Consider the following 24436-nt stretch of genomic DNA (forward strand, 5'->3'; position numbering starts at 1 on the left):
TTCTGATTCTGAAAGGGTATTAACAGATAACGTAACAGGTAATGACACATTTTGTTGTGCACAATGGTAGACATGAGTAGGCAAAGTTACCTCAAGCTGTTTTGTTACGTGTTATCCATATACCTTTCAGGGTTAAGGATATTAGTATCATATTGTCAATAGCTTTAGTGTTCTTTATACAACACGATAAGCCCCTGAAGCTACATATCAAAGCATGTTGACAGAGCATTCTACAGATCTGCCGGTTGACACAGGCAGCTGGTTGGTCCTGATCTGCAGAATCATCACCTGTCTCTGCTCCTTCTCCAGGGTTCGAGGAACGGGAGGCTGGTCTGCCAAGGGCTGTGAGCTGGTATCCAGGACCAGCACCCACATAAGCTGCCAGTGCAGTCACATGGCCAGCTCCGCTGTACTGATGGACATCTCCAAGAGAGAGGTATGACATCAGACCTTCTGACCTGCATGAAACTGTTCATACCAGCAATATCATCTGCCTGTTCAAACCATCAGTTAGTTTAGTGTAGTTTTTATAACAAACCTGAGGTTTTACGAAATGCAGTTCAATATTTAGCTGAACCAGAACCAAATGAAATGGATCCAAATAAATCCAGAATCAAACCGAATGTGATCAATTTATTTGTTTAAACTTGTGCAGTAGTATATTATTGTACTTAGCATTGCCCAATTAAGGGTGTGCTTTTTGTTTTTTGTTGGTGTTTTGATCTCCTATGGACAGTAGCATTATGTTTGCTCACACAACAATCCAAATCCACAGAACTAATTTTCCTTTTTAGACACCATTTTACTAACCAGACCTTGACCTCTTTTCTGCCTCCGTCCTCTCTCAGCATGGAGAAGTCCTACCTCTGAGGATCATCACTTACACCACTGTCTCTGCCTCACTCGTGGCCCTCCTCATCACCTTCCTCTTACTCGCCATCCTCCGTAAACTGCGCTCCAACCTCCACAGCATCCACAAGAACCTGGTGGCCTCTATCTTCCTGTCCGAGCTGGTGTTTCTCTTCGGAATCAACCAGACAGAGAATGCGGTATGGTCTTTGAATCTACCCCTGTGGACTGACTAAATTCATGACTTTATGTAATGATTTTAAGGAAGCTGGTACCTGATGTTTAAGGAGTGTTTGTCAGTTAATGCACTTTTTCAATGAAATGATTTTCAAAACCCACTCAAATTCCATTCCCGTGGTGTCAACATTTAATCTGATTTATGATTAAAAGTGCAAAACATATCAGCTATTGAGTAGGCTGCTTCCTCAAAATCTAATATTTCATCTCCTAATCCTTTTTTGTTTACGAGTTGCTCTTCCTCTCCATTCAGCCATTCATTATGTGTGTTCTATGTTGCTTACAAGCCTCCAGGCAAGAAAAGGAGACTCAGAAATGTCTAATACCTGGGTTTACGGTGTCGTGCCAGGAGAAACTCCATTGTTGACAAATTGAGAGATTAGCAAGAGTAAGGCTACTGAGCTAGCCTTTGGGGCCTCTCCTTTGCTATTGTGAATTACATTCCAGTCTTTTGTAAAACAAAATCTCTTGTTTTTACAACTCATAGGATGTACTGGTATGGTCCATTAGATTTTGTGTAAAGTGTAAAGTAGAACATAATTGACCTTAATTCACAGTTTGGTCTGGTTGAATCAACTTGAAAAGTTATTGTGTTCCTGAGGACTCGCATCACTAACTGTTGAGAGTTCTGATGCAGATGCCATCCTGTCTTGAGCTACCTGAACAGGGACAATAACAGCAGCTTAGCAATTTGGCCTTTAGCCATTGTTAGATACAGGCATCTTGTAGAAACTATTTTCAAACTGTTACACTCCACTTAATAGAACAAAACAAAAATACAATCTGCAACTTTTGGATATTATTATACATGTAAATGTATTAATTTTTCCAAGATATTATAGCCTCCAATAGCCCTTCTACAAATGGATTCTCATCTGTCTCTCTCCTGTCTCTTCCTCAGTTTATGTGTACGGTGGTAGCCATCCTGCTTCACTATTCCTACATGTGCACCTTTGCCTGGATGTTCGTGGAGGGACTGCACATCTACCGCATGCTAACAGAGCTACGTAACATCAACCACGGACACATGAGGTTCTATTACGCCATTGGCTGGGGCTTCCCTGCCATCATAACAGGTGAGGACTCTCTTGCACACAATCACTCACACACAGACAGATGTGCACTCAAACACACAGATGCTCATTGACACACATACACTCACCCTTTAACACTCAAGCTTAGCCACACATGCACACAACACACGCGTGCAGGCAAAGGGGAACAACTAAGTTCACACACGTTGGTGAATTTCACCAGGATTATTTTGTCAGTGCCTTTTCTCTTTAGACAAAGCATAGTGGGGAAATAGGTGGGACCCCATAGCGTTTCTGTCATGTTTTTGTTACAGTGATAGAGGTTATCTACTTCCTGGAGGACTTCCTTGTCAGGTGATAAGCATGTATGAGTGACAGATATCTGATTGGCTCACGCTCGTTACAAAGGAAGTGCTTTGAACTTCACTGGAGCCGACTAGGGTGTCTGCTCAGCAAAAACCATGTGAAAAGTTGCTATGAAAATATGTTTTAGAGGTCTGTCAATAAAGCGCATATATGCACCTATTAAAATAAAATGTAAGAGGTCATGAAGGGGAATCTTTTGTGTGTGTGTGTGCATGTGTGTGTGTGTGCGTGTTCACTCAGGTCTCGCGGTAGGGCTGGATCCTCAAGGTTATGGAAACCCTGACTTTTGCTGGCTGTCTGTCCATGACACACTAATCTGGAGTATTGCAGGGCCTATCGCCATAGTGGTGTTGGTGAGTGAGCTTTTGTGCGTCTGTATGGATATGCAATTTTTTCAACATTTTTCAGCATTTTTCAACCATCTCTTGCATCTTTCCCAGGTGAACATTGCTATATTCTTTCTGGCAGCCAAAGCCTCGTGTGGAAAAAGGCAGTGGACGTTTGAAAAGTCTGGAGCCATGTGAGTTTCTTTATACCCAATTGAGAGTAAAAACTGAACTCCTCCATAGTGCCATTTTTGCTCCACCTGATCATCGTCTTACTCACCCTGTTAAACATGTATATGAACTGTACAGTATGCAGGCATCGTTATGTGAGCTTCCCTGAAGTAGCTTATTAGCGGTGCGTCCTGTCTTCTCTCCTGTAGCTCGGCTCTTCGCGTCGCCTTCTTGCTCCTGCTGCTCCTCAGCGCCACCTGGCTGCTGGGTCTCATGGCTGTCAACAGTGATGTCATATCCTTCCACTACCTCTTTGCCATCTTCAGCTGCCTTCAGGTAGGCTTCTTGGTCAAGTCAGTCAGCAAGTCATTTTGTTCGGCAGACTTGCGTATAATACTATTTGCAAATGAAAGAACATTTAGTGACAAGCAGACTTGTAGGATTGACTTGTTGTGCTATTGATTTATTAGACCTGGTATAGTTTAACCCATAAAACAATACCAATAGTAAAGATTTTGAGATGAACAAAACGTACCTAAAATGCTTTCAATAATTAACTATAACTCTTAGGTAGAAAATAATTTCCGTCTTCTAAAGTGCTATGTGTTTTTTAGCGGGAACAAAATGTAGCTGAACTTGACATTTTCTTTGACACTTACTGAAAGGAAATAAGTTTTAATTTCTTCAGATGTTTCCAGTAATCGTCATCTTCATGGTCATTTCTTTCTCTCCAGGGTGTGTGTATCTTCTTTTTCCACTGCATCTTCAACAAGGAAGTGAGGATCAACCTAAAAGAGGTCTTCACAGGGAAGAAGCCCGTCGTAGAGAACTCGTCCACCACCCGAGCAACGTTGCTAACAGTAAGAGCCACACTTTCTTTGAAAAGTGTGAATTATGCGGATCTAAAGTGACAAATCCATTCATTATTATTCATTTCAAACCTGTTCTCCTGCCTTATTGGGACTTGATAAAAAAAAAAAATTGTGTGATGGCCATTGGTAACAACTGGTTGTGAAATGGTTGAGTGGGAAACATGCTCATACAACACACACTGCTTCAGTTGATTTACCTCTAACAGAATCTCACTCCTCCCTTTCTCCTTCTCTTCCCCAGCGCTCTCTGAATGGCAAACACTCATTCACAGAGGATGACGGACTGTACCGCACGGCCATAGGAGAGTCTACGGCCTCTCTGGACAGTACCATCCGGTCAACCCGCAGTCACAGCAGCCAGACCAGGTAACTGGACCAGGCAGTACTGGTCCTAAACGCAACACGGAGATATGACGCGGCGTGGTTGGCGCCCTCTGCTGGTTGTGCGGGAGGGTTCATTAATGGATGCACTTGGGAAAATGCCGCCCCCCTCTTCATGCCGCCCTAGGCGGCTGCCTATGTCGCCTGTAGGAAGGACCGGCCCTGGGACCAGGACTAGGGCAGACACCTGGATGAGACATGGCCAATTGGGGTGTTGTTAACTGTCGTTAGATTGTTTTAGAGAGCCTGGGTTTCTTTACTGTTCTGTTGAGATAACCGGATGTTTTCCATGTTCTTCTTTCTTGCTTATGCTAAAATGTGGAAAAAAAACTCACAAACACACTCAGCCTACTTTAACCTAAACCTGTTGTACAGTGCACTGATGCCTCTCTCTCACCACAGAGTGGAGTCAGGACAGAAGAGGACAACCTCCTCTGGCTCGGCCAAAAAGAGTTACCACGGAGACGGAGACTCCTCCATCTTCCTGCGGAAGCGCTCCAAACGAGACGGTGTGTAGCCGTGGAGATTCTCATAAAAGACAAACAAAGAAGAAGAATATCTGAATAGCTTTGCCTCAATGGTCCACAGCTAGAAGGAACAGTGTGTCCAGTAGGGACTGAACTAAACTGCTCCATTGTTTTCCCTCGTTTCAGATTCGGACTCGGACAGTGAGCTGTCGATGGACGAGCACAGTAGCTCCTATGCCTCGTCGCACTCCTCGGACAGCGAGGACGACCGTGGAGGGCGCAGGCATCGATGGAACAATGAGAGACAGCAGCCCCAACACAGCACGCCTATAGGTAGCACACACACCCACAAGCACTTATACATACTCACAAATGTAAACACACAGTCAGCTGCACACCATCAAATCACCATACATCAGAGGTTCATCAAAGAATGTGTTTTGTCTGCTTTCCTGATTCAGTAGACACAGTAGCCAATCACGTAAAGCCTTACTGGCCAGCGGAGCCGCCGACAGCCAGTGAGAGTGAAGAGCCCAGCGGTATGGAGTCGCTGCGGGTGGAGACCAAGGTCAACGTGGAGCTCCACCAGGATGTCAAAGAGAATGGGGAGTGTCCCTCAGAGAACGAAGGGAGGGGGAAAGAAGACGCACCCCCCAGCTCACCTGACAGTAACCAGCCGGAGAAAAGGAGAGGTGGGCGACAGAGAGAGCGAGAAATACCATTACTTGCTCTCTAATGTGTGACAAATTGCTCTTTAAGTCACCTTTTGTCATTTTGGGTTGTGTGCGTGTGTGTTCATCTCCAGGCATTCTGAAGAACAAGATGGCCTACCCTCCTCCACTGACAGACAAGAACATGAAGAACCGGCTCAGGGAGAAACTGAGTGACTACAATCCTTCTCCCACCATTTCTCCACGGACCCCTATCCCCCCTTCTCCCACCAACAGGGGCCTGCGCCCTGTAACCGGGGGAAACGGGGTCATCATCAAGTCCCCGCCTCTACCTCCTGTACTGCCACGTCCACCCCTATCACCGCGGGAACAGCGCAACGGAGTAACCATGGTGACCACAGCATCGATGGCGCCACCTGTTAACGGGGTGGATGACACCCATAACTCAGACTCAGAGTGAGTAGTCAGATACTGTACTGGATTTTGTGTAAATGAGCAGTGTGTTTGTTCTGCTGTACAATAATTTTATATCCCTTTCTTCCCAACACTCTTTTTTGTCTGTCTTAACAGTGGCAGCAATGAAACCTCTATTTGACTGAAGGGGATATAAGTGGACTCTGCCATTTAGTGGAGATAAGAAATCCTAGTAAACCCAATGTAGTCTCTGAGACCAAAGGAGGTCAGCATCCCAGCAGTCCTTTACAGACTGTAAACTCTCAAAATGAGCTGTAGTACAGAAAATGGTGACTTACATCAATGAAGAAGGGAAGATACAGTGACAATTGAACTCCAATGGGTGAAAACTACATCTCCAAACTTGCTATAGGAAATGTCTGACAGACAAATGGCACTTCACAACCAACAGGTGGCAGAATATGCAATTGATGAATGGTGGCATTGCAGTGGAAGACAACAGACTAAGATTGAGGACCTCTTATTGAAAACAAGAACTTTTAACATTTTGTAACCAGATGTGCCATAATTTGGAGGTCCCAGTGATCTCACCAAGTGCCCAATTAGTTACAGTGTCAATATTACACTAGAGACTGCCTTTGTAAATATAAAACATGTAAATATGTTGTACTGTATTTAGGCTGTTTGTATTTTGTTTATAGAAGAAAAGTAATTTTGTATATTGTAAGTAGTATTATTTTACCTTTAGCGTAACTGAAAATCTTATACCAGCTAGTTTATTTTTCTTCGGGATGTACATGTAGTGACACTTAACTTTAATGGTTTAATGGTGAAGCTTGACATGTTTCACATAATAGTATGATTTGTTTAGTACATTTTCTACCGCAGACTACATTGATTGCACTTCTTGATATTGCTATATGGATTTGTAACTAAAATTGGTTTGGAAAGTGAACTTGTTATCAAACCCATTGGCAGCTGAATTATATGAATACTTAACTTTAAATAAGCAAAATGCACTGAAATGGACAAACAGGCAACAAACACACTTTACAGTTTGAATTTCCATCTCAGTTATTGGTACAATTAAGTTAATATATTCCTACAGTAGGGTCCAAAAGTCTGAGATCCCATTGAACATTGAATGGGGGAATTGAAGACTGAGAAAGCCACACATTCTGTGACACCACAAGAAGCTCTGGAACATTGGAACATCATGCTGGGATCATCAGGTTTTGTAAAACCTTGTGGAGTCCATGTCAGCTCGAGTGCACACTGTCAGTAATGCAAAAGGGGGAAATGCCAGATATTAAGACATTTGATTCGCTCAAATTGTTTAGTTGATGTCGTTTGCAATTAAATAATTTGTATTATTTTCAAAACAAGTGCAAAATAGAAGTATCTTGACTAGTTTTCCCGCTCTCTTGGACCCTGCTGATTTCTCTGCTAAAAAGGGTTCAGTCTTCGAACAGTATCATATATGTGCTGTTTTATAAACAATTTAGAGGAGACTAGAAATACAAATACTATGTTACAGTATTCTTGCCAATGACACAGTATTAGCTGACTTGTCAACCATGTGCCTTTATCCGAAAATGTATGCAACAAAAACAGTTCATGTCAAATGTTGATCGTCATCAGAACCAGTCATGAATTACTCCCAATTTGGTCATTTTAAACTTTTTACTACTTACAATACTGTATGTTCTGTTGTTTACACACAAAAAAACATGAACACAGCCCAACGCTAACGTTGTAGTGCCATCATTTCTTCTGTCAAAGGTTTTCTGTATTTCATTGTTTACAGATGAGTTATTAGTAATCAAGCAATTTGTGTGTGTTGTAGACACTGGATGCATCATAATGTAATAAACATGTATTTATTTTGTTAGAAGACACTGAAAATAAGACTTCTACGACTGTAAAATAAAAATAAAAAGCGGACTTTTTTACACTAGCTTCTGTATTTTTGGGGAATCTACCTTGAAAAAAGCATCTCATGTTTAGAATGCCCATTGCAGCTATATAAAGTCGGTCTCAGACTTTGAAGTGAGTTCACAGCAAACCCCAAAAAGCCGAGTGTAGCTACCATAACAACTATCCCTTTGTCAGGGTTGTCTTCAACCTTTCTTGTGATGTAAGAATATAGCAGAAACCTTTATCTAATTTGAAATGCCATATAGTGGGGATTTGAATCTGCAACCTCTTGAACAGCAGTCAAATGCTTTAACCATTGAGCTATACCTACCCCCCACTTCACATTGATCACCACTTTAAATCATTGCTATATCTGACTTAACAATTTAGGGAAGGTTAGCAGTTCATTGTCAAAATTAACATTAGCCACTGACTTGAGTACATTGGTCAGTAACCATTTACTTTAAATGTAAATCATACCATACCTTAGTAATAATATTGCTGTTCAGCTAGTCACATAAATTGTTTACAAGCTTCTCTGTATTAACTACTGGTATGGAATTACTATTGTACTGTGATTGTATTATTTTTGGACATATTATAGAAAACAACTCATTTTTTAAAATAATTTATTGAGATCTTCATACCAGCGCAGTTAAAACATACAAAAATACTGTCTAGTAGAAAGAGTCATTGATGCGCCTCATGCTCATGAACCTCATGTTGCCCATGCCTCCCATGCCTCCCATGCCTCCCATCATCTGGTGGAAGTTCCTGTACTCGCCAGGCCTCATGTAACACATTCTGCCTCCGTAGTGGGGCTGCTCGTACATCAGCCAGTGGCCGTCCATCACGTTGCAGGACATGCAGTTGTTCATACGGTAACGATCCATGATGTTGTCACAGTCGTCCATCATCTCATGCATCTGGCCACCGAAGTTGTCCCTCTCGTAGATCCTCATCCTGTAGTTTCCTCTGTGCTGTAGTTGTACAGGGAGAAGTTTATGGAGAGACAAGAACTTATTAAATCAGATTTGATTTGAATCTTTTCTCAACTTTAGAGACTTGACACTAATTGTTATCCTTACCATGGGGATCATACGACAGGACCTGATGCAGTCGCTCCAGTTAAACATGCTCATGTAGTCGGCATACTCGCCCCTCCTCATGAAGTACTGGTTACCCATGTAGTTGGTGCGGTCGTAGACCATGAAGCAACCTCTCTCCACCCTGCAGGAGTGGCAGCGGGACATGTAGGAGGACATGTCGGACATGTCGTTCATACACTCATAGGAACGTCCCATGAAGTTCCTGTCCTCGTAGAAGGTGATCTAAATGGAAATACATGATGCAATCTCTTCAGCTATTCATAACCGTATGGATGTTTTTTGGGGGGTAGAGAGTGTAAATCGACAGGAAATATAGGGTAGAGACCGAAAGAGGGGCAAAAATGCAGGAAATGTCCCAGGCTGGAGTCAAACCCAGGCCCCTGTGGTAAAGCCTTAGCTTACAAGGGACATGTTTGACCAGTAAGCCACCAGGACACTCCCATTATTAATCAGTGATCAGCTATATCTTCCTCCAATTAAAATCAAACAGATCATGATAAAACCCTTGTTCATCAACATTTTTAGAATCCTCTTATAAATGATACACGGTTTTAATTTAGGGACCTTAGTGTTTCTTTTTGCCGCAACACAATAATCACTTAAGTCATTGCAGAAAACACCAACAGCTGAGAATTTATGCAGAACTATGTTTACATTTTAAGAATTTGCTAAATAAATACACATGTATTAGTCTTAGATTGTTCTTACCTTGCCCATGTTCATATTAGTCATTTTGTCTCAGTTGTAGCTGGAGCTGCTGTTACTGCTGCTGTTGCTCTTGGTGATGTTCTGAGTTCCTACCTGGCTGAAGCCTTCCTTTTTATACCTGACAGTCAGAGGCCCCATTGTACAAACTTCCTGACCCAGCAACATGCCATAGAAACCATGCTTTAGAAATACCACTGAGGTGTACACACATGTTCAGGAACGGGCTCCCTCAAAATACCTTAATCAAGAACAGAGCAGCAAAACTGGTGATCACGAAGCTTATTGTAATGAGTCAATCGTTTTTTTATACCCATTGTCCTTGAGACATAACAATTGTACTTTCTTTTCACTTTCTGCCACATTTTTTATCCATTTCAACTGTGTGTTTAATTCATATTTTCAAATATGAGTAAAACATATCTTGTTCTGGTCTAAAAATATTTTTTCAATGACACTCTCCATCACACTGTCTTACACAAAAGCAATAGTTCAACTTTTATTTGCTGATATTATAGAGGATGGTTTCCTTCCTGATTGAAGAAAAAAAAAAAATATATCAAAAAATAACATAAGATATTCAAGGTGTTTTTCATGGAGCGTGAGAAATGGTTGAAATGGTTGAGAGCCCTATAGGTGGCAGAATCTGCAAATACTCATAGGCAGCATAGCAAAAAAATTAAATTAAAACCTTGACTTTTAACTGTTATCTGTACTTTGTTATAAAAAATGCCATGAGTTGGAGCTCACAACTGAATTATGTCACCTTGTTTTGCCAAGAGTCAGAACATGCTACAATGAGCAGAATACACAGACACCTTTAGCTAGGTACAATTTACAAGACTAGTAAAGTGCCTGGTGATGTAGATTATATATTTCAAATTGATGGACATCTCCAAGAAAGAGGTATGTAACTTAAATTTAGATACATTGCAAATGACAATATTGCTAATCTAGTTAATGAGAATGAATAATAACCATTAAAGTTAAGTTTAAAACCTTGAATTCATTTAGTACAGTTGACTGAAATTCAGATTTTCTTAATTCATAAGTGAAGTAGTACCTCAATATTTGTATAAATATTATGGTCAGTGATCTTCTTCAGACTGTAATAAAAAAACATCTGTTATAAGGAAATTCTGAACCCTAGTTTTATAATTGAAGACATGGTGGTGGCCTTGTTTGTCTTGTTAAGTAAGCGTTGTGGTGTTTTATAAATGTCCTTTCTTTTTAGGCTTTTCACAAACTTTAAATCCCCACAAACATTTTGTATTTCATTTCCACATCATCTCAATCAGATTTATACATGTTGAATGTTTTTCATTTTTTTCAGAGCATGTCATTCCCTGTCAATATCATAACAAACATAGAAATTGTCTTCTTGCAATGGATACTGGACTATCCAGCTTTAGAAAATAACAATGTACAGTCGTGGCCATACGTTTTGGCAATGACAAATGTTATGTTTTGCAAAGTTTGCTGGTTCAGTATTTGAGGAAAATATGTTAATGTTTCTATAGAATACTGGAATACAATAAGGCACATTTCCTATTTTTTTAAGCTTTTTTGGTGCAAAAATCCTCAATATGTGCAAATTGTCAACTCTTTTACAGCAGTCAATCGACTCTTAAAATTCAATCAGAATAATAGAGTGATAACACCTGGCTAGAACTATTTCACACTTTCCTCTGTGCTGATGATATGACTTCTGAAATTATTATTAATTATTATTATTAATGTTAGCAATCATTTTAGGCCAAGGCCCAGCAAGCTTTGCAATAAAAAAATTATGTTGCTCCCAATACTTTTTTGGCCACGGCTGTACCTTTTAATAACCCATCTGTAGTCAGAACAAATAATACGAATCACTTTATAGGAAAACTTATATTAAAAGAAATTTTTTCAAAAAAGAATTTGTAGTTCAACATTTTCATGTTTTCCTGTTTATGTTCTGGTTATTTACAAATAACTTCAGACTATTCAGTTAGTGATTGTATTGAAAACACAATAAAAGTAATTTTGCTTTTGTATTGCTTAGTGGTAGTAGACATTTTTGTGTAAAGTACTAAAATCACTCATGTTCAATAAAAAACAAGCACTTTGCAAGAGATATACAATATGTTTACATAGGCTTTATTGAGATCTTAATGTTACAGTATCTAAACATTGTCTAGTAGAAGGAGTCCATAATGCGCCTCATGCTCATGAACCTCATGTTGCCCATGCCTCCCATGCCTCCCATGCCTCCCATCATCTGGTGGAAGTTCCTGTACTCGCCAGGCCTCATGTAACACATTCTGCCTCTGTAGTTGGGCTGCTCATACATCAGCCAGTGGCCCTCCATCACGTTGCAGGACATGCAGTTGTTCATGCTGTAACGATCCATGATGTTGTCACAGTCGTCCATCATCTCATGCATCTGGCCACCGAAGTTCTCCCTCTCGTAGATCCTCATCCTGTAGCTTCCTCTGTGCTGTTATTGGAGAAAGAGGAGTTTCATTGAGACAATAGTTTGGTTGAAATTTGAGTGTGATTTACTACTTTAATATTAGATTTTATCCATAACAAAACTAGCCTGGCTGCCAGCCCAACTCCTCCTGCCCACAAAAAAATGTGTTCGGGAAGTTGGGTCTGGAAGGTCTCGTATTGGGGACAACTACAGAAAACCCAGAATCGGGACGGACCAATGAAATTGCCAGGGCGGGCTTTATACGATGATGGACAAATGATCAACAGTAACGTAATCAACAATGTCACGAAAGAGCCCTTGGGTTGAATTTGTTTTCAACAAACAACATAATACGTTGCTCTGATTGGTTGTAGGTCTATCCAATTGAGCGTAGAGGCATTTGTTTTACGAGTTTGGTTGAAACACGTTCCGTACTCAAAGCCCAATGGAGAGTTTTCAGACTCATATTCTGACTAGAATTATGAGTATGACAACGTCAGGCTATAACAAAACTATAAATATGGAGGAAAACCATAAGATTTGATACAGCTAGAAATAAATATGTAGGCTGACTAATAGATGTCCTTACCATGGGGATCATACGACAGGACCTGATGCAGTCGCTCCAGTTAAACATGCTCATGTAGTCGGCGTACTCGCCCCTCCTCATGAAGTACTGGTTACCCATGTAGTTGGTGCGGTTGTAGACCATGAAGCAACCTCTCTCCACCCTGCAGGAGTGGCAGCGGGACATGTAGGAGGACATGTCGGAACAATCATTCATACACTCATAGGAACGTCCCATGAAGTTCCTGTCCTCGTAGAAGGTGATCTGAAAAGAAATCAAAATTGAAGTAACATTTGGAAAATTAGACCACTGCAATACAACACTACCCTTTCAGACAGAGAAAGTGTACATATGCATTTTGACTCATAATTAGATTACTGCTGCAATGGGTGGTGTGGTGTTAGAGTCTAAACACATGTACATACAATTTGAATCGTTTTTTTAGGCTTTGACCATTCTTACCTTGCCCATCATATTCATGTTGGCCATGTTTGCTCAGTTGTAGCTGGAGCTGCTGGTACTGCTGCTGTTGCTCTTGGTGATGTTCTGAGTTCCTACCTGGCTGAAGCATTCCTATTTATACCTGACAGTTAGAAGCCCCACTTTACAAATCCCCTGACTCAGCATCATGCTATAGAAAACCATAGAGTATAGAGGTTTGTCCACTTTTCCAGGCTCTAGCACTGCCTCAAAAGACTGTCATCAAGCACGGAGCCGGTGACCACAACGTTGATTGTGCCAAACGTCAATAGGGTGAACAACTCCCAAGCCCTCTGATTTCTAATAAAAAGTGACGTGTATCACCAGCAGAAATAATGTTAAATTTCCTGCTTTAATGATCATTCCACACAACTGCTATTATACTTCATTGTTACATTCTATTGAGATGATTGAGTTCACGTAAACTGTTCTGTTGCACAGCAAATAAATAAATAAAATCTCCACATCTTTGTCTTTCCTAACAGAGGCTGAAATTACAATTTCTATTGATTGACAGGGATTCAAAGACAACTATCACAGATGATGCCTTTCACAGTTAAAGATACAGGGTAAATAACCCATGGATGAAAACTATGTCTCCCAGCGTGCAACAGTCTTTCTAACATACTATACCACACAACAACCAACAGGTGGCAGAGTACATAAAAATCTTCTTTGGTGCCATAGCAGTGAGACAAAGTAGACTGAGGTTGAGGACAATTAACTTGAAACAATAACTTGTAATGTTGTATTATCAAATTGTGTATTGAATTGGAGAAATAAATTCATAACCTTAGACTCCATCGCAAATCATTTATAGGAAATTACACATTGTGTACATTCAAGTGTTTTAGCAACTGCATTATATTTAATATAATTTCTACACATAATGTTTTATACTCTTCCAGATTTGGCTTTACATTCATCATTACGTTTTCCACATAGAACGTTTTTACAAGTTTTCCAACAGAACTGATTACACATACTGTATCAGGATTTATTCAAGAATATGTTTACTTTCACATTCTATAATAATAATAACAATATAACACATTTTTATTGTGATACACCTTTATTGAACTCTAAAAAGTTAAAAGTTAAAGTTACAATCAAATATACAATAATAATAGTCAAATTAGCTTTTTTATTGTCAAGCTTTGTACACAGGACAGGGACATTTGTAAAGATGGTTTACAACATTGGTTTCAGGGTAAGTCATAACGTTGTCTTGCTAATGAATACAAACAATTATACTCAAAACTGCCATTAAGTAAAGCTCTGGGCAAATCTTTTCATTAAGAGTACATTAACTACTAGATTACTAAATGGCAATATCTTTAGAAAAAACTGAATAGGTGCATTACACAAGAATGTATATGTGATGAAATAGTATTAAGTGCAACTGGTATGGGTTATTCCAAAATGTATATAGCGTAGATGTTGAACAGGTGCAATTGAAGATTATGTTACCAAAACAAAATACATTTTAACATCTGCTAACCCCTGGAAAGCCCATTATACACCATACTGAATTTACAAATGTAACCCTAACTGTACAGTTTTACCAGAATGTAACCTGCAACCATTGAAAAATAATTAGTAGAGGTATGTTTCTTACATAGTTAGTGTATTGTATATTTTAGGGAAAAATGTTTTCAGTAATGAGGAATACTATGCAAATGGCATCTTAGTAGTATGAGTAAAATGTTCACAACTTGCCCTGCTATTCCCCTGGTATGCTATGTTTTCCTATGCTGTTCAACTCAAGGCCGTAATCATAATATATATTGGGGGGGACACATCCTCCTCAATATTCACATCTGGTCAAAATGTCCCCCCCAACATATTCATATAAAAATAAAAATATAAATGTGCTACGCTACAACAGGCAACCACGCACGCTATCCGAAATTATCAACAAACAAAAAAATGGTCCCCCCCAATGTTGATTCCATGGCTACAGCCTTGGTTCAGCTTTATTAGTATCTTAATCCCCAGTCATTTCTATGATTTTTATAATGATTGTTTTTACAGATGTTACTGTGTCACTTACCAGTAATACGTCCAGTAAGATATCCACTCTTTAATTTAGAGTGGATCTTTTTCTCTATCTCACAAACCAAAATGAACACCACCCAAGATAACTGTTAGTTTGACCATACTACTGTATGTAGCTTTGATTGGTAATCATGGAAGTTTGAGGAAAACACTTTCAGGAAAAAGTTTTTTTTGGTTAATGCATTTTTGAGCTATTATAGTCAGTACAATTTTCATCATAGGAGACAATGTCATTAGGAGAAGAACTTAATCTAGTTACTTTTCATAAGAAAAATTGTACACGATGCGTATATGTCTATTGTCAGTGGAGGTATCAGTGATTTTTGTGTACAGTAGAAACATCTATTAAATATTTTCCGAAAATTTTGTTTTTTATCAATAATTTATTGAGATCTTCATATCAGCACAGAATTTAAACAATGTCTAGTAGAAAGAGTCGTTGATGCGCCTCATACTCATGAACCTCATGTTGCCCATGCCTCCCATGCCTCCCATCATCTGGTGGAAGTTCCTGTACTCGCCAGGCCTCATGTAACACATTCTGCCTCCGTAGTTGGGCTGCTCGTACATCAGCCAGTGGCCCTCCATCACATTGCAGGACATGCAGTTGTTCATGCGGTAACGATCCATGATGTTGTCACAGTCGTCCATCATCTCATGCATCTGGCCACCGAAGTTGTCCCTCTCATAGATCCTCATCCTGTAGTTTCCTCTGTGCTGTAATTGAACGGAAAGGTTACTAAAAGATGAGACCTTGACTTTCAAGAGTTTTCAGGGCCACAGATGACAGAGATATTAAACCGTAACTAAGACTGGTGGAAGCTGAAAATACAGATAGATTCAAGCAATGGTAATAGTTGTCCTTACCATGGGGATCATACGACAGGACCTGATGCTGTCGCTCCAGCCAAACATGCTCATGTAGTCGGGGTACTCGCCCCTCCTCATGAAGTACTGGTTACCCATGTAGTTGGTGCGGTCATAGACCATGAAGCAACCTCTCTCCACCCTGCAGGAGTGGCAGCGGGACATGTAGGAGGATATGTCGGACATGTCGTTCATACACTCATAGGAACGTCCCATGAAGTTCCTGTCCTCGTAGAAGATCATCTGAAATCATTTTAATCACGAACATTTTCATTAAATGAGACCCTTGCAGCCCTTCTAACATTGATAAAACAGTGAGGTTATGCTTGTGTTCTGAGAATGAGTTTGCTTCTACAGTGAATACATGCAGTACACATTCATAGGCTACATATACTGTAGAAGGCATTCTTACCTTGCCCATGTTCATATTAGTCATTTTGGCTCAGTTGTAGCTGGAGCTGCTAGTACTGCTGCTGTTGCTCTTGGTGATGTTCTGAGTTCCTACCTGGCTAAAGCCTTTCTATTTATACCTGACAGTCAGAGGCCCCACTGGTCAAATACCTGATTCAGCAACATGCCATGGAAACCTATAGAGTGCTGAGGTTTGTACTCTTTTCCAAGGACGAGTGTTAAATGACCTGTGTCAAAAACATTGAAATGACGCTAGGGACATTACACTACAACCCATTTTGTGGCAACAATCAATGGGTTGAATGAAAATTCTTGCAATTTTACAGTTGCAATTTTACAACTTTAGTATTGCTAATTTCTAACAATGTATGTGAAAGTTTAAGGTTAAAGATGAGTATAAACTGAAGAAGTATTAGAGAGTACCCAAACCAAATAATAAGACCTTCCTAGTTAGTAATCAATACCAATGGCAACTGAATTATACAACATAGAGATTTGAAATGAAGAAAATGCACTAAAACCTACCACACCCGCAACTCATATCAGTAACTGGATATGGGACATTTCTTTGTTTATTTGTGTTTAATGACATACTTAAATCAGATGTATCAATATTATAATTACTTGAGATTGTTGATGTAATGTAGAAACACTTGTTTTATAGAGGGGCAGTGCTCCCCACTCTTATACCAACCTTGTTTTTTTATGGCCTGTTGTAAGCCATTTAAATTGTTATACAGTATAAATACATACAGAAGCAGCACCTATGTAACTTCAATTTAGATACATTGCAAATGACTATGTCTCGAATCTAGTAAATGAGAGAGAATATTAAAGTTAAGTTTAAAACCTTGAATTTATTTGGTACAATTTACTGAAATCCAGATTTTCTTAATTCCCAAGTTAAGTAATTACCGGTTCTCAAGATTTGTATACATATGATGGTCAGTGATTTTCTTCTGACTGTAATCAATAAACATCTGTATTATGGAATTTTGGAACCCTAGTCTTATAATTGAAGACATGGTGGTGGCCTTGTTTGTGTCTCGTTAAGTAAGCGCTGTGGTGTTTTTTTAAATTTTCTTTCTTTTTAGGTTTTTCACATATACCATAAATCCCCACAAACATTTAGCATTTCATTTTCATAATGTTCCATCTCAATCTGTTGTATACATACAAACTCATAGAAATTGTATGTTAGAGTATTCTTGCAAAGGATACTCGACTAACCAGCTTTAGCAATCAACAATGTGCCTTTTAATAACCCATTGGTAGTCAGAACAACTGCTACGAATCACTTTAAAGTAAACATATATTAAAATAAATGTTGAGTACAATATTTTTACATTTTTTTGCAGTTTAACATTTTCCTGTTTTCTTGTTTATGTTCTGGTTATTTACAAATAACTTCAGACTATTCAGTTAGTGATTGTATTGAAAAATAAGCGTAATTTTGCTCTGTGTATTGCCTATTACTTAGTGATAGTAGACATTGTTGTGTAAAGTACTAAAACCACTCATGTTCAATTAAAAACACGCACTTTGCAGGAGATATGCAATATATTTACACAGGCTTTATTGAGATCTTAATGTTACAGTTTCGAAACATTGTCTAGTAGAAGGAGTCCATAATGCGCCTCATGCTCATGAACCTCATGTTGCCCATGCCTCCCATGCCTCCCATGCCTCCCATCATCTGATTGAAGTTCCTGTACTCGCCAGGCCTCATGTACCACATTCTGCCTCTGTAGTTGGGCTGCTCATACATCAGCCAGTGGCCGTCCATCACGTTGCAGGACATGCAGTTGTTCATACGGTAACGATCCATGATGTTGTCACAGTCGTCCATCATCTCATGCATCTGGCCACCGAAGTTCTCCCTCTCGTAGATCCTCATCCTGTAGTTTCCTCTGTGCTGTTATTGAACAGAAAGGTTACTGAAAGTTGAGACCTTGACCTTCAAGAATATTCAGGGCCACAGATGACAGAGATATTAAACCGTAACTCAGACTGGTGGAAGCTGAAAATACAGATTCATAGATTCAAGCAATGGTAATAGTTGTCCTTACCATGGGGATCATACGACAGGACCTGATGCAGTCGCTCCAGTTAAACATGCTCATGTAGTCGGCGTACTCGCCCCTCCTCATGAAGTACTGATTACCCATGTAGTTGGTGCGGTTGTAGACCATGAAGCAACCTCTCTCCACCCTGCAGGAGTGGCAGCGGGACATGTAGGAGGACATGTCGGAACAATCATTCATACACTCATAGGAGCGTCCCATGAAGTTCCTGTCCTCGTAGAAGGTGATCTGAAAAGCAATCCGGAAAGAAAGAACTCGAGGATTTTTTTTTTATGAGACTACAACAGTCCTATGTCCAAACACATCTTAATAAGGCTGTATTTGTGTTAAAACTATAGTAGAATGTTTTCATTGTTACCTTGCCCATCATGTTCATGTCGGCCATTTTTGCTCAGTTGTAGCTGGAGCTGCTGGTACTGCTGCTGTTGCTCTTGGTGATGTTCTGAGTTCCTACCTGGCTGAAGCCTTCCTTTTTATACCTGACAGCCAGAGGCCCCATTGTACAAACCCCTTGACCCAGCAATATGCCATAGAAATCTATAGAGTGCTGCATTTTGTACACATTTCCAGGGATGAGCTCCCTCAAAAGACATTCATCAAGAATGGAGCTGGTGAGCACAAAACGGATTGTGGCAACAGTCAATGGGTTGAACAACAAAAAATGCGCTGTGACTCAGTGTGAATTGTAAAATGTAGTACTTTACCAGAAGAATTTCTGTCTTTTGTTTTAACTGCTAGCTCTATATGACACACTATTTACTTATTACTACTAACCCTAATTTTGGATTAGTGGTAAAAAGTGTACCCAATGGTTAGATGGTTGAATGGTTAAAAATCAAGCTTAAATAAGGAGACCTGTCTAGTAATCTAAACTTCTATGACAATCAGAATTACAAAATATGGAGTACTAAAGCAAATTAATGGCACTTCACAGCCAACAGGTGTCAGGCATATGCTTAGTGTTGACTAGAGGAACAAATCAGTTTGGGACTGAGGACATTTAATTTTAAACAATAACTTGTAACATAATATTACCAGATTTGCAACTCGTGACTGTATGACAACATCATCATCAATTAGTCTATCTCCAATCTAGTAGCACAGACTGCCTGCCCCTGTAAATGTATTTGTTGTATGTTATTGTCAGTATTACAACTTAACTGTTATACTTGCCATTTCAGGGGTATGTCTTGCAACAATGTTTTGTTGTCATGCAATGATGTTTTGTTTTCGATTCATCAATTCAGGTCGCTGTCTAATGCAGTTGACTGTATGTTTAATTCAGTTGTTACTATCCTTGAGAGTTTGAGTTGGTTGAGGGGCAGTTCTATAGGCGTATGTGAAGCCCTCTGTGACATGCTTGCGTGTAAAAAGGGCTGTAAAAATACATTTGATTTGATTTACTTTCGTAATACCTCATGCTGTTAAATTGTTATACCATGTGGTTACATATTGGTTCCCATGTAAAAACATTGTCATTACTGTAGGTATAATTATATAGTAATTAATGTAAACTGAAGGTACAGTGAACACATGAATCAAAAATTGGGCAACATTGTACATTAGGTAACATGAACTATCATGTAACCACAAAGCAATAACTATAGTAGAATTTTTGTATTTATCGTAATTGCCATGTAATTAAATGGTATTAAGTGTTTGCAGAATATCTTATTACAAAAGTGTAAGAAGGTAGAGTGGGGGAGAGGGGTGTAAGGGGTAAATGGATGTGTTACCAAAGCAAGATCAAGGTTCACATCAACTTACCCCTTGAAAAACCCAACCACCCCCTTCACCAAATTTCACTTGTGTTTAACTTATGCTTCTGTGATGAAGTGCAACTATGTAACAGTTCTGATGTAACGACAAGGCTGTTACTATGGTTTTTTTATGAGGTCGTGTGGAAGTTAATATCATGTGAATTGTTACCAACATGTTTTACAAATTACCAATCAAATAATCACGATGTACTTTAAATTATCATGGAGAGTGCCCTATCATTCTGTCAAGTGTTTGTTGATGAACACCTGTTTTGATGACAAAATAGTATTCAATACTTTAAGATTTATTTTCAAATCTTCATACCATCTCCACACAGAAAGTTATATACCACATTCTGAGTATTTGTTTGTTATTCTGAAAGCATCATACAGTACATGCAGATTTAAGAGCTTCATGGGGAAACTTAAATGGTATATCACAGAATCTAGATGTTTCAACAAATTGCCTTTAACTTTATCATGTATTTGCTGTCAGCAAAAATACAAAGCATTTTTGAGTAAAATCTTGATCAACAAGATCATCAACTAATTGTTATTAATGATGAATTGCCAGTTTAAAACCAGTGACTCTGTTCACCTAACATGGAGTTACACAACTCACATTCAAGGTACTTCACCAATGAGTAAGGGAGGGCAAGGAAAGTTCTCACATATTTAAGTTATCTATAGACAACACCTGTTGATCTTTTGACACTGTCTAGTTTCAATTCCCGGCTTAACAATGTGATGTCACTATCTGGAACCTCTGTCAAAGCTAGGGCAATAAAACGACAAGAATAGCTCCTCTGAAACTACATAAATATCACATTAATGTACTGTAGGTGGGAAAATTATTCAGTTAACATATTTTATTACCATACATTTTTTAAATAATTTTATATGGTTGGCACTGCCCTTAGCATTGTTTCAAACTCTACTGGACTTACAACTTTACTTGGACATCTTGAATTACTTTTGTTTATGTTTAACCAGATACATTAGATTGCATTGGTAAACCAAAAACTTTAAGTAAGTACCGTACATCGCTTTTAAGATGCTTCTAAGGCATTGTTCTTATACTGGACAACACAAGTTTGGCAGTTGAATTATATATTTTTAATAATTATCCACACTGGTCTGGACTTAATGTATCAATGTTTTGTGTAGCAGCCAAGTTACCTCAAGTGATGAATTCAAGCAAAATATTTACAAATTAAAGTTTTATTTTGAATCAAAGCTGCATTTAGATCATATCAGCACAGTTAATACATTGTCTAGTAGAAGGAGTCCATGATGCGCCTCATGCTCATGAACCTCATGTTGCCCATGCCTCCCATGCCTCCCATGCCTCCCATCATCTGGTGGAAGTTCCTGTACTCGCCAGGCCTCATGTAACACATTCTGCCTCTGTAGTTGGGCTGCTCATACATCAGCCAGTGGCCGTCCATCACGTTGCAGGACATGCAGTTGTTCATGCGGTAACGATCCATGATGTTGTCACAGTCGTCCATCATCTCATGCATCTGGCCACCGAAGTTCTCCCTCTCGTAGATCCTCATCCTGTAGCTTCCTCTGTGCTGTTATTGGACAGTGAAGAGTTTTTTGTTAGACAAACATTTTACACTAGAATGGTAGAGACAACCAAATTATCAAAACCATCAATTGTGGAAGTTACGAGGAAGTTAGAAGCTAGATAGACAAATGCAGGCTGACTAATAGTTGTCCTTACCATGGGGATCATACGACAGGACCTGATGCAGTCGCTCCAGTTAAACATGCTCATGTAGTCGGCGTACTCGCCCCTCCTCATGAAGTACTGGTTACCCATGTAGTTGGTGCGGTCGTAGACCATGAAGCAACCTCTCTCCACCCTGCAGGAGTGGCAGCGGGACATGTAGGAGGACATGTCGGACATGTCGTTCATACACTCATAGGAACGTCCCATGAAGTTCCTGTCCTCGTAGAAGGTGATCTGAATAGACATTTTTTATGAAGAAAATTGAGTAAATACGAAAATGTAACTCTGTCCATCTTTCAAACATTGAAATAAATGTGAGCATTTTTATTTTGAGAATGAGTTAACTTCAGAAGTTGGAAAACTGTAGTTAAGTCTAAATATATGCCAAACATCTTTGACCGTTTTTACCTTGCCCATCATATTCATGTTGGCCATTTTGGCTCAGTTGTAGCTGGAGCTGCTAGTACTGCTGCTGTTGCTCTTGGTGATGTTCTGAGTTCCTACCTGGGTGAAGCCTTCCTTTTTATACCTGACAGCCAGAGGCTCCATTGTACAAACCCATTGACCCAGCAACATGGCATAGAAACCATGCTATAGAAATACCACTGAGGTTTGTACACATTTCAAGGGACATTCACTCTCAAAAGGCTTATTTCAAGAACAGTGCAATAGAGCTGGTGACCACAAAGCTAATTGTGCTAAAAGTCAATAGGTCTAAAGACTCCCATGCTTCTGACTGTATGAATAGTTGAATGTAGGACTAGAAGAAATCCTGGCCTTTGTTTTTACTCAAAACACTCCATACAACTTTCAACTCATTTTGCGATGATTACATTCAACACAGCTTTCAGTTTGTGTAAAATCTTAATTGCCTAGTTAATTACTGGTTAATTTAGCGCAGCTACTACTCTCCGACTCAACAACCTCAGCTTTTATAATGCATAGGTTTAATTTTACTAAATTGTATATTAATATATAGATTAATTAAATAATATATACAAACACACAACAAAGATAATCTCAGAATACACAGATCTCTATCGAGAAATTACTTAAATACTTTTAACCAAGGGTTTATGTCCATAAATGTGACTGTTCAACACGTCATATGTTGAGAAAGACTTCAGAAATAAAAACAACTGAACTTGTTTGACTTTATTGCATAAAAATACAAAGTTTGTTCGTCTGTGTCCCTCTTAGCTGCGAACTTCCTGTTCTTCAACAATAAAAGGCTAAGATTTATGTACAATTATCACAATTCCTATAACAAAAGTTCAACACGTGGAATAATTATGTTCCAGTTTCTGATTGAGATGACTCAACCTTCCCTTGGTCTTGAGCATAGACTGTAAAGAAATAGACGAAGTGTCTCCGCTTCCTCCCATTGTACGAAAATGAAGCCAACATATCGCGGATACGGTTGCTGCCATCTTGCGCTGTTGACGTCATTCGGAGCCAGAGTCTGTGCAGCAGTGATCGAGTGGTGGAACCGCGGTATCGAGGTGCCACCCATACACTTGCCCCTCCCAATTGCGAGCACACAATAGCCCCGGGGAATCGAATCCTGGTCCTTGAGGGCCGCTGTCCTGCATGTTTTAGATGTTTCCCTGATCTAACTCATCTGCTTCCAATGACTGGTCGTTATAACAACCCATTTAATTGAATCAGGTGTGTTGAAGTATGGAAACATCTAAAACATGCAGCACAGCGGCCCTCGAGGACCAGGATTCGACACCCCTGCTAGCCACTTGAACAGACATTAGCGTGTTAAGTAAAATGAGAAAATAAGAGAAACCATCTTTGGCAAAAAAAAAATTTGATGCACACTTATATTGTTTAGTTTGACCAGAGCCGTCTACAAGGTCCACTCCCTGGACGCGTTTCCCAGATTCCTTAAAAAGCTCTTAAGCGCTGAAACCTTCTTAGGAGCGCTCTTAAGAGCGCTGTGAAAGAAAGACGTGTTTCCCAGAGTCGTTCTTAGCTTATAAGATCTTTCACTAAGAAGGAAATGTAAGATCAGCCTGACCCGCTCTTAACAACCTTCTTAGCGACCAAACGCTCACTGCAGCCGTGTCAGGGAAAGGTACAACTGACACTCAAAGGAATACTAAAACCATGCGTGATGATAAATGTGCGCCCAAAGCTGCAGAACACTGACGCAAGAAAAATAATAGCATAATAAGAAAAATAACGATATAAAAATAAATAATTGCTCATGTTTTCCTGTAGCTACATAAATAAAATGAATCATCATTACTATCACTCATTACGTTTTCACAAACATTCGGCATCTGCATGAGTTGACATTAGATATAAAAACATCAACAACCCTGTGGTATTTCACAGAAATCAGGGAAACTGACAGGTGTAATTGAACTCGGCTGGAACCTCATCAAGAGATCGAGGCTCCACCTCAGTCTATATATAAAGGCGTTGCTGAAGTCCACGCGAGTGAGACACCATTGCTGCAATACAGCATATTCTCGCTGCTAATCAATAGCG

The 24436-nt window shown here is 39.5% G+C and overlaps 6 protein-coding genes across 6 annotated transcripts in view; 1 reads left to right on the plus strand and 5 right to left on the minus strand.

Moving 5' to 3' along the window:
- celsr1b (cadherin EGF LAG seven-pass G-type receptor 1b) overlaps positions 1-7727 on the plus strand; it is a 44559-nt gene extending 36832 nt beyond the window's left edge. Inside the window, exons 23-35 of the mRNA XM_084672873.1 lie at positions 310-436; positions 849-1049; positions 1988-2162; positions 2727-2839; positions 2927-3006; positions 3193-3319; positions 3718-3843; positions 4097-4221; positions 4639-4745; positions 4890-5036; positions 5165-5395; positions 5509-5830; positions 5945-7727. Of these exons, the coding sequence (XP_084528999.1) occupies positions 310-436; positions 849-1049; positions 1988-2162; positions 2727-2839; positions 2927-3006; positions 3193-3319; positions 3718-3843; positions 4097-4221; positions 4639-4745; positions 4890-5036; positions 5165-5395; positions 5509-5830; positions 5945-5969 (1906 nt within the window). The 3' untranslated portion in view covers positions 5970-7727. The remainder of the gene's footprint in view (positions 1-309; positions 437-848; positions 1050-1987; positions 2163-2726; positions 2840-2926; positions 3007-3192; positions 3320-3717; positions 3844-4096; positions 4222-4638; positions 4746-4889; positions 5037-5164; positions 5396-5508; positions 5831-5944) is intronic.
- Positions 7728-8382: 655 nt separating this feature from the next.
- LOC146258713 (gamma-crystallin M2-like) lies at positions 8383-9546 on the minus strand. The gene is made up of 3 exons (XM_084671401.1): positions 9523-9546; positions 8794-9036; positions 8383-8685 (listed from the first exon to the last, which is right to left on the minus strand). Exons 1-3 carry the CDS (start codon positions 9544-9546, stop codon positions 8383-8385), a joined length of 570 nt encoding a protein of 189 aa, XP_084527527.1.
- Positions 9547-11689: 2143 nt separating this feature from the next.
- LOC146258714 (gamma-crystallin M2-like) lies at positions 11690-13025 on the minus strand. The gene is made up of 3 exons (XM_084671399.1): positions 12999-13025; positions 12558-12800; positions 11690-11992 (listed from the first exon to the last, which is right to left on the minus strand). The coding sequence occupies exons 1-3, from the start codon at positions 13023-13025 to the stop codon at positions 11690-11692; spliced, it is 573 nt and encodes a 190-aa protein (XP_084527525.1).
- A 2472-nt stretch (positions 13026-15497) lies between these two features.
- LOC146258715 (gamma-crystallin M2-like) lies at positions 15498-16377 on the minus strand. The gene is made up of 3 exons (XM_084672117.1): positions 16354-16377; positions 15942-16184; positions 15498-15791 (listed from the first exon to the last, which is right to left on the minus strand). Exons 1-3 carry the CDS (start codon positions 16375-16377, stop codon positions 15498-15500), a joined length of 561 nt encoding a protein of 186 aa, XP_084528243.1.
- Positions 16378-17964: 1587 nt separating this feature from the next.
- Positions 17965-18821, minus strand: LOC146258716 (gamma-crystallin M2-like). Its single transcript, XM_084672115.1, has 3 exons — positions 18795-18821; positions 18422-18664; positions 17965-18267 (listed from the first exon to the last, which is right to left on the minus strand). Exons 1-3 carry the CDS (start codon positions 18819-18821, stop codon positions 17965-17967), a joined length of 573 nt encoding a protein of 190 aa, XP_084528241.1.
- Positions 18822-21461: 2640 nt separating this feature from the next.
- Positions 21462-23486, minus strand: LOC146258717 (gamma-crystallin M2-like). The gene is made up of 2 exons (XM_084672110.1): positions 21926-23486; positions 21462-21773 (listed from the first exon to the last, which is right to left on the minus strand). The coding sequence occupies exons 1-2, from the start codon at positions 22178-22180 to the stop codon at positions 21471-21473; spliced, it is 558 nt and encodes a 185-aa protein (XP_084528236.1). The 5' UTR covers positions 22181-23486; the 3' UTR covers positions 21462-21470.
- Positions 23487-24436: the final 950 nt, after the last annotated feature.

This window comes from Hypomesus nipponensis, chromosome 14, assembly GCF_054491055.1.
Source record: "Hypomesus nipponensis isolate SF chromosome 14, ASM5449105v1, whole genome shotgun sequence".
Classification (NCBI taxonomy): Eukaryota; Metazoa; Chordata; class Actinopteri; order Osmeriformes; family Osmeridae; genus Hypomesus; species Hypomesus nipponensis.

Coding starts and splice junctions, on each gene's coding strand:
- LOC146258713 (XM_084671401.1), bottom strand. CDS start 9,546: ATGACTAATATGAACATGGGCAAG. Junction 9,037..9,522: donor CTAATATGAACATGGGCAAG/GTAAGAACAATC, acceptor ATTTCCATTTAG/ATCACCTTCTACGAGGACAG. Junction 8,686..8,793: donor CCTGTCGTATGATCCCCATG/GTAAGGATAACA, acceptor GTACAACTACAG/CACAGAGGAAACTACAGGAT.
- LOC146258714 (XM_084671399.1), bottom strand. CDS start 13,025: ATGGCCAACATGAATATGATGGGCAAG. Junction 12,801..12,998: donor ACATGAATATGATGGGCAAG/GTAAGAATGGTC, acceptor ATTTCTTTTCAG/ATCACCTTCTACGAGGACAG. Junction 11,993..12,557: donor CCTGTCGTATGATCCCCATG/GTAAGGACATCT, acceptor CTCCAATAACAG/CACAGAGGAAGCTACAGGAT.
- LOC146258715 (XM_084672117.1), bottom strand. CDS start 16,377: ATGACTAATATGAACATGGGCAAG. Junction 16,185..16,353: donor CTAATATGAACATGGGCAAG/GTAAGAATGCCT, acceptor AAATGATTTCAG/ATGATCTTCTACGAGGACAG. Junction 15,792..15,941: donor CCTGTCGTATGATCCCCATG/GTAAGGACAACT, acceptor GTTCAATTACAG/CACAGAGGAAACTACAGGAT.
- LOC146258716 (XM_084672115.1), bottom strand. CDS start 18,821: ATGGCCGACATGAACATGATGGGCAAG. Junction 18,665..18,794: donor ACATGAACATGATGGGCAAG/GTAACAATGAAA, acceptor ATTGCTTTTCAG/ATCACCTTCTACGAGGACAG. Junction 18,268..18,421: donor CCTGTCGTATGATCCCCATG/GTAAGGACAACT, acceptor GTTCAATAACAG/CACAGAGGAAACTACAGGAT.
- LOC146258717 (XM_084672110.1), bottom strand. CDS start 22,180: ATGTCTATTCAGATCACCTTCTACGAGGACAGGAACTTCATGGGACGT. Junction 21,774..21,925: donor CCTGTCGTATGATCCCCATG/GTAAGGACAACT, acceptor GTCCAATAACAG/CACAGAGGAAGCTACAGGAT.